This window comes from Sus scrofa, chromosome 12 (genome assembly GCF_000003025.6).
Source record: "Sus scrofa isolate TJ Tabasco breed Duroc chromosome 12, Sscrofa11.1, whole genome shotgun sequence".
NCBI classification, from domain to species: Eukaryota; Metazoa; Chordata; class Mammalia; order Artiodactyla; family Suidae; genus Sus; species Sus scrofa.
In genome coordinates this window covers 7,588,717-7,601,427 of record NC_010454.4, presented here as the reverse complement: position 1 = coordinate 7,601,427, position 12,711 = coordinate 7,588,717, and the positions used below count along the sequence as shown (strand labels likewise).

General features: G+C 58.9%; 1 protein-coding gene across 1 annotated transcript in view; it reads right to left on the bottom strand.

Moving 5' to 3' along the window:
• Positions 1-12,711, bottom strand: part of SDK2 (sidekick cell adhesion molecule 2) — a 285,180-nt gene that overhangs the window by 15,804 nt on the left and 256,665 nt on the right. Inside the window, 4 exon segments of the mRNA XM_021066690.1 lie at positions 987-1,151; positions 5,750-5,872; positions 8,664-8,828; positions 11,937-12,074. Coding sequence (XP_020922349.1) covers positions 987-1,151; positions 5,750-5,872; positions 8,664-8,828; positions 11,937-12,074 — 591 coding nt within the window.

The window sequence follows — 12,711 nt, the reverse complement described above, 5'->3', positions numbered from 1 at the left end:
GTGTGTTTGCTATTTTTCCCTTTCTTATTTTTCCCTGGCCACCCATGGCCCAGGGGCTACCTTGACAGACCCAAATGAGTGTGGGAAAGATGCTTGTCTGGCTTGGGGTGGGCCTGGGAGAGTTTCTCCCAAGGTTTGGTTGTGACTGAATCTTTTTCTGGTAGCAGGAGGCAGAGGGAGGGGGGACACGAGGGGGTCTTTAGAAAGCCTCCACCAGGGAGATGCCCTTTCTTTCCAAGCCCCCAGTACTGTGCTCCCTGCTCCTGGCCAGGATGGATCCATGCTGCTGCCTGACGGGGCTGGCTCTCACATCAGCCCTGAACCATTCACTTCCCACCATCTGGGTCTATCAGTCTGGACAAGGGTTAAGGTACGTGGGAGGATGGCCGGGTTTCCGAAACTTGCCGAGGGAGTAGAAATTTCAAGTTATACTTCTGCCTTGAAATGAAAAGTGATTAGTGGTTAGTGGGGTCACGAGTTTCGGTACTATGTCCTCTGTGAGCTTGGAGACAACAGGAAGAGGGAGGCAAGGAGAAGCGGGGTGGGGGGGGGAATGGAGCCCTGCCCCCCGGGGGAGCTGCTCGCTCAGGCCTGTGCTTCACTGGCTGCGGCTGTTTGGGGGGGCAGCCTCCATGGAGACACTCAGTGTGTGGCTTGGCGCCCTCACGTCTCCTGGGCGATGAGCTCTCGGAAGCTCTCCTCTTGGGCCCGCTGATGTGTCCACCAGCCCACTGGGCCCCCTGCCCAGGGCTTCTGGAGTCCATGAAAGGGAACTCGAAAGACCCATGGCCCCCAGCTCCTTCTGGAGCTGAAGGCTGACTCAGGCTCTGGCCCAAGGCTCTCTGCTGACTCCAGGGGACAATGCTTTGGTCGCCACTCCAGCGCCTCTGGGGCTTTGTCGCCTCTCCTCCTTCACCCCTGCCCCAGACTCTGCCGCCAGGCTCTTCCACCGCCCCCTTCCCACCCCTCACCCCGCAGGCCAGTACCGGGCACAGACTGGGACGGGCTGCTGGGGGTGCCGAAGCCGTAGTCGTTGACGGCGATGACCCGGAAGTCATAGCTCACGCCTGGCTTGAGAATGTCCATGCTGAACGTGTAGGATGTCACCTCCTTGGGGATGTCTTTGATGAGGATGTCCCAGAGCCCCTCGTCTGCAGGAGCACAGAGAGGGAGACACCGTGAGGGGGGCCTCCACCTTGATCCTAATGGGGGCTCCCTAAGGGCGGGGCCTGTCTGATGGGCGCCATCGACCCGGAATCTCCTGGGCTGGACACCTAGTGGGTCCTCAGGAGACACTTTAAAAAAAGGACGAGGAGTTCCTGTTGTGGCTCAGTGGTAACGAACTTGACTAGTATCCAGGAGGACGTGGGTTCGATCCCTGGCCTCGCTCAGTGGGTTAAGGATCTGGCATTGCCGTGAGCCGTGGTGTAAGTCACAGATTCGGCTCAGATCTGGTGTTGCTGTGACTATGGTGTAGGCTGGCAGCTATAGCTCCCATTTGACCCCTTGCCTGGGAACTTCCATATGCCGTGGGTATGACCCTTTATTCTTTTTAATTAAAATGTCTGTAAAACATACAATATAATCCTCTAACACGCAACCCAACGTCACCACCCAGAGAAGGCGCCTCACCATTTTAGCACCTGTGCAGAAAGACTCTGGATGCTCCCCAGGTGGCTAAAAAGTGCCGTCAACATGCCTTCAAGTGGCTGCCTAATATTTCCGCAGAGGGGTGTACCCTCATTTACCCAAGCAGGCCCCTATTTTTCTGATCCTTTTGTCTGTTCAAAACAGACCCAGCAGTGGCATCAGGCAAAAAGAATAGGATCTTTGAAAAACAGTAGGGGGACCTGGGGTTGCCTGTGAAGGTTTGGTCAAGTTGCCGGGATGTGAGGGGGTCCACCCCGAGCCCCTTCCATGTTTGGGAGATTTGGGGAGAACGAGGGAACAGTGAGGGCCAGAGGGGTCCCCATCTGTCCTCCCCTCCTGTTTTCCCCAACCGCCCCCATCCTCTGAGCTCCTGACTTTCGCTTCAGGCCTGTCCCCTCTGCCTGTGGCTCTCCGGACCCTGTACTCTTGGGTACGATTCGTGTCCACCTCCTTCAAAAGGAGTGAGTGTGATGCTCACGCAGGAGAGGAGGCCAGCATCCTCCAGGGCCCAGCGGCATCCTCCGTGCTGGCATCCCCATGCCTCCACGAGGACAGGGAGGCTGGTGGGCGGCAGGGGTGGGTGTGGCCTGATGCTGTGTGGGGCCGAGGACCTGGCTTGGCCTGGGAAAGAGGGTGGGTCTTCCTGGCTGGGCGAGGGCAGGGCTGATTCAGCCACCGAAGTGTCAAGCCACCCCGGGCCCTGCTCAGGTCCCGTCTGCACATGGACCAGGGACCAGAGGTCTCAGAAGGATGGTGGTGGGCGGAGCTCCCAGTCTCCAGCCTCGAGTTGCGTGTGGGTTGTCTAGGCAACCGCTGTCCTGGACCAGCTCCCACGGCAGGGCCTCCTGCTCCTCCGGCTTCCCTGTCCTTTGTCTGCTTCTGAACTTGGGAGAAGAGCTGCCTCTCAGGCCCACAGGCTACTCTCAGGTCCGGGCTGATTCTTCCCTGGGGTGGATGGATTTTGCCTCCTTTCCTTTTTTTTTTTTTTTTTTTTTTTAAACAGATCCACCCAAGTTAGGAACTCTCCTGGAGGTGCCACAAACCCTTCATCCTTTCTGAATATTGGACTCGTGGAGGCTACCCTCCTGACATCTTGTTTGGGTTCCTGACCTTTTTATTTTTTTGTCTTTTAGGGCCGCACCCGCAGCATATGGGTTCCCAGGCTAGGAGTCAAATTGGAGCTACAGCTGCCAGCCTACACCACAGTTACAGCAACACCAGATCTGAGCCGCATCTGCGACCTACACCACAGCAACACTGGGTCCTTAACCCATTGAACGAGGCCAGGGATCGAACCCGCAACCTCATGGTTCCTGGTCGGATTTGTTTCTGCTGCACCACAATGAGAACTCCGAGTTCCTGACTTTTGAAAGGCGGCTGTGGCAGCGCGTCTGTATCCTGCTGCCCTCAGGGAAGGATCTGGGGTCCTGAGCCTTGGCCTCATCTTCTGTCTTAATTATGCAATTTTGGGTATCTGCTTCACATACATCTTTTTGCTAAACATCTCTTTTTTCCTCCTGCAAGGCTGTGAAATTCCTCAAGGGCAGGGATCATGCTCATTTGTCTTTGTAGCCCAGCACAGGCATCCTTAGAATATTTGTTGAGGAGCTCCCTGGTGGCTCAGCGGGTTAAGGATCCAGCATTTTCGCTGCAGTGGCTTGGGTTGCTGCTGTGGTGTGGGTTCCATCCCTGGCCTGGGAACTTCCACATGCTGTGGACATGGCCAAAAATAGAAAAAAAAAAAAGTGTTGAATAAATGAATGTAAAGCTTTCTTCCCTGGCCTTTCCAGAGCATTCTGTGCCCCGATTTTAGTACTGCATGCCTCGAAATATAAGGATTGGGGTGCAACCCATTTTCCTCCTGTGACTTCGAATTCTGTCACCCTCGATGACAAGCACAGTGACAGGGACAACAATGATGATGAAAGAATGACATCGCTGCTTGTCAAGCATCCTGGTTCCAAGGGCTGTACCGGCAGCAACGGTGAGAAGGAGGAACCACTGTCCTCGTGTGACAGATGAGGAAACGAGGCTTGGAGAGAGCCGAGCTCATCTTCCCAAGGTCACGGTCGCAGTGCTGGCCAGTACTTCAGCCCGGGGATGTCTGTCTTGTGCCAGCCCTGAATTTCCTCCTGGTGCCCAATGCAAGCTTCCTGATGGGCTCGCCCAGGAGCCTGCTGCTTCCCAGAGGCTGGGAACGGCAGCCTGCACTCTGACCCACCTCTTTCCCCACCAAAGAGAAACAAAGGGTAGAGCTGGGTGGAGAGGGCCAGGCCAGAAGCTGCTGGAGCATTGTGCTGTGGCTCTGGCCTTCAGCCCCCAGCGTCAGCTGGTGTGCAGGGTGGGTTTCACAGGCTGGAATAGGTAGACCCCTCGCCGGTCTGCAGCGCCTGGCTTCTCATGTTTAGCTGGTCCTGTCCAGCACGAAGCACAAGCGATGTGGGGGAGCTGAGGATAAAGGCGGTTTCTCCCTGACGATGAGGGGAATGTGCAGCCGGGGGCTCGGAGGTGGGGAGGCGGCCCCCCCATCACGGCCGGCTCTCTGTGTCCCCCCACCCCCTCCTCCACACTGTCCACCCTCGGCCCCCGCTCTCAGGCACCGTTCCAAGTCCCCCACCCTCAGGGGGTCCTGGCTCCATCCTCTCTCTTAAGCTCAGTCCTTGACCCCAGGGGTGTGGACTAAATCGCAGCCCCCGAACTCCGAACACCAGGTGCCATGCCGGGCCTCCCAGGGAACTCTGGCAAATCAACAGGGCTAACATCCGGGGCCAACATTCCACAGCCTGGCACCCTGGTAAGCCAACTTGGATGGAAAAAACAGGCACCCGGCCCTGGTGGGGAGAAGCTCGCTGAGGTCTCCTGGCCAAGGCAGCAGCCTGCCCTGGAGGGCCCGGGAAGGGACCATCTGGAGTGGGGAGGAAGCCAAGGCCGCGTATACATCCCGGCCCTGAGCTGCATCGAGGTAAAAGCTATTTGCGACTGCAATTATTAGCCCAAGATTAAGGAATGGCGAGGGGCGGGGGCAGGGGATTCCTGGAGTAGCTGGAATTAACTATTTGCTATTGAGATGATTAGTGTTCAGCTACTCTGGGGTATTAACAATGTCACTGGGATGTGACCTGCCCCCCCTCGCCCGACTAGAAAATTAGCTTGAGATGCCGACTTCCCATTATGATTAGTATTTGCTGTCTGTGCTGAAGCAACACAGAATTTTTTTTTCTTTCTCAACCTCAATTACCCAATCACGGATCCATGGAATACCAAGAGCAAGCCTCCAGCCTGCGCTGACTCTGGCACCTCCGATTAACTCTGAAACCTAGCAACGGAGGGAGCTGGCAGTGGCCAGGAGCTCCTGGGGGTAAGGGGAGCCGGAGAGGCAGAAGCAGGTGTCACAGCGACAACGGTGTAACAGGACCTCGGAGCTCAGCCCCCTGCAGCGACTTAGCAGCCGCTTGCTAGTCTCCCAATGGCTTTGGAAGGTCTTGTGATTCGATTTCAGGCTTGACAGGAGAGACTGGGATATTCCAGGAAGTGCAGCGACAGCCATGGTGGCAGATGACGGGCCTTAAAGAGGAGGCTGGGTCTCTGGGGGAAGCCGGCCTCCGTGTGGGGCACTGGCCAGTGGGGTTGCATGGAGGACATGGGTGTTCATCCAGTGGGAACCCAAATCTTCCTTCCTCTGGCTGCTGCTGCTTTTTTTTCACAGCTGCATCTGCAGCATATGGAAGTTCCCAGGCCAGGGGTCGAATCAGAGCCGTGGCTGCCGGCCTACACCACAGCCACAGCAACGCGGGATCCAAGCCACGTCTGTGACCTACACCACCGCTCACAGCAAGGCCGGATTCTTAACCCACTGAGCGAGGCCAGGGATGGAACCCACATCCTCATGGATACTAGTCAGATTTGTTTCCACTGGGCCATGGCGGGAACTCCTCCTCCGGCTTCTTGAACGACCCCCCACCCGAGTCGGTCCACACCCAGCCTCCTGGATCTCCTCCCGTTTTCCACTTGACACAGGGCCACCTGGAGCTTCCGCTCGGGGAGCACAGGTGCCTTCTCACACGATGACGAGAGCTGGCTGGCCCCGGGCGGGACATACCTGAAGGCCTGGCCTCTATGACGTAGCGGGTGATGGGCCCTTTGCCAGGGTCTCCGCTGGCCCAGTGGATGGCGATGGCCGAGCTGTACCGCGCGATGATGGGCACGCCAGGTGGTCCGGGGCACCTGCAAGTGGTACATGGTGGGGGAAGGGAGGCTCAGGGAACTGCGACAGGCGGCCCGCCCTCCAGCAGGAGGGGCTGGGTGGTCAAACCAACCCTGGCCAGGGTCTCGGGAAACCCTGCACGTGCCGAGGTCCAAGGCACAGGTCTTGGCCAGGCCTGCCAGATGGGACTTATTCTCCGCAGTGTCACCCAAAGCCCCGTGTTCCAAGTCCCAGGGCAGGAGGGGTGTATGAGATGGGGCCAGAATGGTCCCCGCTGCACCTGCTTTAAGGCTGAGCCAGAGAGGGGGCTGGGGCTGCAGGGGACCCAGGGCCTCCGCTAATTAGAGGAGGGAGGAAGAGCCGGACTCTGCTGAGGGCTCTCCAGGGGATGGGGCGGGCGGCAGGTGCACCAGGGCTGCAGCCTGTTACATGGGCCACCCACGTGCCGGCCCCCAGGGCCAGGACAGGAGAGAGGAGTCTGCTGCTGGAGTGAGGGGGTGAGCCAGTTCTGTCTGCAGAGTCCTGTATCCCTTCTCTCTGGGGTGCCGTGCAGCGCAGGCCAGGGCCCCGTGTGCCGTTCCCCACCATGCCTGCTCCCCAAGACACCTGGAGCCCTGCACCCCCAAGGCCTGGGGTGGGTGCTTCCTATGTGCCTGTGGGACGTGGGATGAGCCAGTGAGGGAGGGAGTGGGGGACTGGCTGGCCGAGCTGTGCCAGTGGCCCGTGGATGCCTGCGGAGGAAGGAGCTGGGAGCCCAGCTTTAGATCAAAGATCCCCCAGGCCCAGGAGAGCTGGCAGGCTGGGGACTCACTACTGAAGCGTGGCAGCCACAGCCCAGCCCAGGTCTGGCAGCGACCTTGACCTCGGGGGGGCCTCATGGCCTGTCTTCCTTCCTTCCTCCATCCCTTCCCTAACAAGCAATCCTGCCCACAACACAGGGCAATGGTGGCTGAGGGATGGGGGGTGTGGGACTCGGTCTGAGGGAGGTGTGTATGTGTGGGGGGCTCTCAGGACCCCCGAGTTGTTCTCATTCTGCACAAGACTGCACTCAGAGCTGAGAGAAGGAGGCTACCATCTCCTGGACTTGGAGCTTCCAGTGTGTCCTGGCCTGGAGGGAAAAGGACGCTAGGCCGTGTCCCCCCCGCCCCCAGCTGACTCCTCCTCTCTTGGGCCCGGCTCTTGGCTTTCTCAGAGCCCCCCCACCCCCCAACTTCCTCCCCTCTCCACTCCCGCCCAGCCCGGGTCACTCCGAGTCTCAGGTTAGAACAGTCTGTCCTTTAGATGGCTTCTCTCCTGTCCCCGCGCCACTGCTCTGTCCTTGTCCCTGCCAGCTTGCTTCCTGCTTTTGTTTCTCAGGGAAGCTCAGGTGAGAAGCGCCCGGGGAGGGGCTGGGGGCAGGTGGAGGGCCGGGGTGGGGGTGGGAGGGCAGCTCCTGGCCAACTTCCTCCTGCGGCCTGCAGGCTTCCTTCCAAAGGAGCTGAGAGCCAGAGGGCTTTTCTGCAGAGCAGGAGGCGGGGAGCAGAACGTGCCCAGGAAGAGAAAGTGAAGGGGGGTGGGGTCCGCCTGAACCGCTCAGGGCAAACCCGCCGGCAGGGGAGGTGGCCTTGCTCCTTCCAGCCCAGGCCGACCTGGCCTCCTGCTGCGCGCAGGGAGGAGGGCGACGGGGAGGGGCGTCGAGGTGGATTCAGGGAAGGCTGGGCTGGCTGGGTGCTTGGGGCAGGGAGGAGAGTGGCGTGGCGGGGAGGTGGCTCTGGTTCAGGAGGGACATCCTGCCTGGGTGACAGGGACTTTGGGGAGCGAAACCTCAATCACCACGGGCGGCCCGAAGAGGTCCCCTCGGCCTGACGACCAGGACCCCAAAAGGCGTCACAAACCTAAAGGAGCCAGTCTCTCTTCCCTGGTCCCAGGATCTCCGCTCAGGCCCAGGGCATCCGGCCTGGTCTGCAACTGCCGGGCTCCTTTTTCCCTCTGCCCCCAACCCTGCTTTCCTGTCACCTTGTCTAGGAAGAAGGCAGCCGGCAGGTCCCCCTGGCCTGAAGCCCCCCAAGAGCACTGGTTCTCACGGTGGGGACCCAAGAGCCCCTCAGTTCTTGAGATGCACCTTCTGAGGACAGACGCTCCAGGACGCTGAGCTCCTGGGGCCCAGGAATCTGCGCTCGTCACAAGACCCCCAGGGGTTCTGGCCTGAGTGGCACCTTGAGAAACACTCCTGCTGGCCTTCCTTCCCTCGCACCCGGACGCCCGGCCATCCCTGCTCACCCCCGACCACGGCCACCTTTAGAACAGACTGCCAGCTCCTGTTCCCACGTGTCTGACTGCCCCACCTCGTGAGGTCTTCCAGAATCGCCTCCTTTTTTTTTTCTCTTGTTTTAGGGCCATGCCTGCAGCATACGGAAGCTCCCAGGCTAGGGGCTGCATCGAGCTGCATCTGCAGCCTACACTGCAGCTCATGGCAGCGTGGGAGCCGAGCCACATCTGCGATCTACGCTGAAGCTCATGGCAACGTCGGATCATTAACCCACTGAGTGACACCAGGGACCAAACCTGCATCCCCACGGACACTATGCTGGGTTCTTAACGCTGAGCTGCAACAGGACCGCTCAGAATCGCCTCCTTTAGCTGCACCCTTGCCCCCGCCCAGCCCACACGCTGCCTTGCTGTCCCCACGGGCTCACGAGCTCCGCGTGAAACCCGTCTTGCTCACCTCTGCACCTCCAGGCTCCAGCACGGCTCTGGGCACCCCCTTCTGACTTGGGGGGCCGAACACCGTGTGTGGAGACAGCAGCCCCCGTGCCCGCCCCATGTCCCCTACCTTCTCCGGGGCCCGTGGTGACGTTGGCTTCGATCTCGGGCCCGTAGGTGAAGGTCTTGGCTCGGATGCGGAATCTGTAGGTCACCCCCTCCGCCAGGTCCTTCACCTTCAGCCACAGGGGGCTGCCGCCCTTCACGTCCACGGTCACGATCTTACTGACGCCTGGGGGGGAAGCACACATGTGGGGGCTGCGGGACAGGGAAGGGCCGGGGGCAGCGCCTCCTCGGCGTCAGAGGCTGGGCCAGCACTCTCGACCCCACCGTGTCTCTCAGACTGTTCTCAAGAACGCATAAACATTTTTTTAAAAAATGAGGGAGGAGTTCCCATTGTGGCGCAGAGGAAATGAATCCGACTCGTACCCATGAGGATGCAGGTTTGGTCCCTGGCCTTGCTCAGTGGGTTAAGGATCCAGCGTTGCCATGAGCTGCGGTATAGGTCACAGACATGGCTCGGATTCTGCATAGCGGTGGCTGTGGCGTAGGCTGGCAGCTGTAGCTCTGATTCGACCTCTAGCCTGGAAATCTCCATATGCTGTGGCTGTGGCCCCAAACAGCAAAACAAACAAACAAAAAATATATACATATATATCTACATATTAGGGAGTTCCCATTGTGGCTCAGCAGGTTAAGAACCAACATAGTGTCCATAAGGATGCGGGTTTGATCCCTGGCCGCACTCAGTGGGTTAAGGATCCAACCTTGCTGTATACTGTGGTGTAGGTCACAGACTCAGCTTGGATCTGGTGTTGCTGTGGCTGTAGTGCAGGCCTCAGCTGCAGCTCTGATTTAAGCCCTAGCCCAGGAACTTCCATATGCTAAGGGTGCAGACTTTTAAAGTTTTTTTTTTAATTAAAAAAATACAGGAGAAATTGATTGAACATTGTAAGTCAACTATAATAAGAACATTTTTTAGAGAATATTTATATAGGAGTTCCCACTGTGGCTCAGTGGGTTAAGGACCCAGCATTGTCTCCGCTGTGGCAAGGGTTTGATCCTCAGCCTGGGAACTTCCATATCCTCGGGTGAGGCTGTAAAAAAAAAAAAATTTTTAAAAAAATAAAAACTATTAAAAAAAAAAAAGAATGTCTCTCCAGCCAGTTTGTCTATTGACTCAATAACCAGAATCCTTTAGCATCTGGAGGAAAAACAACTCACCGTCACGTTTAAAGTAACCATTGTCCTCCAAGTCCATCTCATCCCGTCCTCCCCAACATCCCATCCCATAAAGTTTGAATTTCCAAGGATCATCTTTCAGGAAGTGCTTCTGTAAAGACGCCACAGTCCAGAGCTGGAGGGGACAGACTCGCAGCCGCCCCTCCAGCCCAGGACAACCTCAGCTGTGGCTGGGCATCCTCACCCTTCTGTGAGCTGGGAGCTCATGCCGGGCCCTCCATCAGCTGAGCCTGCCAGGCTCCTTAGAGCACAGGGAGGACCCAAGAGCATCCTGAATCTCCGCGCTAGAGGGGGGCCTGCATGGTTTTCAGGAGGGGAGAGCTGGCGCTCTGTGTCCATAAGTCAAAATCCTCGCAACCACCAGCCTCCCCGAGGGCTGGGGCTGCGTTTCATCTCCAGTGTCCACCGAGCAGCTGGTCAGCCCTGGGAGACGGGCAGGCTGGGTCGGACCCCAGCACTGGCCCTGGGGACCGTGGGCACGCCCCCACCCTGGCTTCGGTTTGCTCTCCTACTGAGGGAGGGTAGCAAAAGCATCTTAGGCCGGATGTTACGAGGTTAAATAAAAGCCCCTGGTACAGGGTCGGGGTTCAACCTATTGAATGAATGAAGTCCTGACAGAGCAGTGGCTGGCGGGGTGCCTACAGGGTCACGGGGGCATGCGCCCCAGGACTCAGAACTGCAGCACCGGGCACCTGCCCTATGACTTCTGAGCAAACCCCTCATTGGCTTGGGCCTTGCTTCTCCCTGCATCCGCGTGACACCTGTTCTCAGCTGACCTGATCCCAGGGCTGAGGCATAAATGGGGGCCAGACATGGTGCTGGTCCCGCTGGGTGCTATCCAGCTGCATCTCAGCTTGCCGGTCCTGGGAGCTGGGCTGTCCCAGGGCCACTGGGACTCTGGAAGGCTGTGGAGTCAGCCATGTGGTCCAGAGGCCTGGGACCAAGGACCAAAGTGACCAGGCCTCTCCGGTGAGGAGTCTCTGGAGGCCGCAGCCACTGGAGCCTGTGTGACTCCTGCCTGAGTCTGGCCACACCCCCTCCTGGGTGCCGCCTCCCCAGGGTCCCGCCCCACAGCAGTGCCCTTCTGGGCTGGCCAGCGGGCATTTGCAGGTCAGGGCAGGAAGAATGAGGGCCATTGTTCCCTCAGCTGACCCAGAACGGCTGGCTGCCTCAGTGTGCCCAGGGCTCCGCCCCTTGTCCTGGTCAGGCTCTGCTGTGGGGAGGGGTGACCCACCTCCGGCCACCAGGGCGCCACCTGGTAGGCCAGCCACGTCCCCAAGGCCTCGCTGGGCCCCGGGACACAGGCAACCAGGAGCACAGCCACCTTCTGGCCTTTCTAAGTAAAGGGCAGCCTCTGGGGGAGCCTGGGGGTTGGGTGGGTCCCTGCTGGGGCCTCGAGGGCTTGGGGCTGAAGGGTGGGAACAGGGCTCAGGGGCCGAGGGAGGCAGTCTGCAGAGCCTGGCTCTTGAGCTGAGGTTCCCAGAGGGCAGTAGGAGTCATGACCCCCAAACTCATGCACCATCCTGAGAGAGGCTCCAAGATTATTACCAGATTCTCCAAGGGGTTCCTGACCCCAAGAAAGGCAGAGAACTAACCCAGAGTATGGCTGAGCCCCTAAGATTGGGGGCACACAGAAGAGCCCCACTGGGGCCCCACTTTTTTTTGGCCGCAGCAAGCAGCAGCTTGATGTGCCATCTTGGGTCCCAGACTGGGGATTGAACCCAGGCTGCAGCAGTGAAAGCGCCGAATCCTAACCACTAGACCACCAGGGAGCTCCCTGGGGCTCCACCTTGCTTATTCATCTCAGGATTTATATTTTACTAGTATGTCCTTCCTCCCCTCCCCAATTCCATCCACTGACGGGGAGACTATATTTCATAGTTCTCTCCCAAGACTCAGGAGACCAGGGCTGCCAGTGGAATCTTGCCAACTTGCCAATGTCTCACCTTGGCCACGTCCCTTCCCTGTCCAGGCCTCGGTCTCCCCGTTTATAGCGGGAGCTCGTCATAGGGACTCTGTGCAGGGTTGGGGTATGGGGGAGGGTGTGTGCAGAGGGCAGGTCCAGGGAGCCAAGCTGGGAGGGAGCCCCCCCACTCACCATCCACGGGGGTGCAGGGCTCGTACACCAGCCGGTAGCCCTCCAGGATGCCGTTGGGGAACTGTGGGGCCTCCCAGGACACGTTCACAGAGGTGGTGGTCAGCTCGCTGAACTTGACCGAGCTGGGAGCGCTGGGGGCTGTGGAGACAGCGGGGGGCAGGGGTTTGGTTTCTCCTTCCTGGATGTTCAAAGCCCTGGATTTGGTTCCCAGGACCCAGCAGGGGCGTTTGGGCCCAGAAAGAACAATCGAGCAGGGCAGAGGGCAGGCGAGGGCAGGAAGGGGTCGCCAGAGGTCATTGGACCCTCCCCCTCCCCCGCTCATGTCGTTCGCATTCTTTCCAATATCAGAGTCCAAGTATTGGGAAAAAAGGGGACTTTCTTGTCCCTCGAGTTGGGGAACATGGGCTCCTTCCTGCTAAGTGGCTCTGGGTCCTGGTGAAGAGCCCAGGACACGGCTGTATTGTGCCCCCAGGGTCACTGAGGGGACAGGCGATGTTCTGGCTTCCTGGGTGGAGGCGGGCAGGCAGGCAGGGGTGTCTGGGCCTCCGGGCATCAAGTGGGCACTCGAGCACCTGCCAGAACTGCAGTGCTCATGGCCTTTTTCATCCCCGGGGGCCTGGGAATTATCGCCGACAGCAGCGCAGTCTGTCGGGAGCAGCCAGAGCCAGGGATGTTCAACTCTCCGGAAGAGATGCTTTCTCGGCCCAAGAACCCTGGAGTGACCCCAAAAACCTTGGGGAGAGGAGGTCTGTGGGGGAGGCCAGAGAGGAAGGGA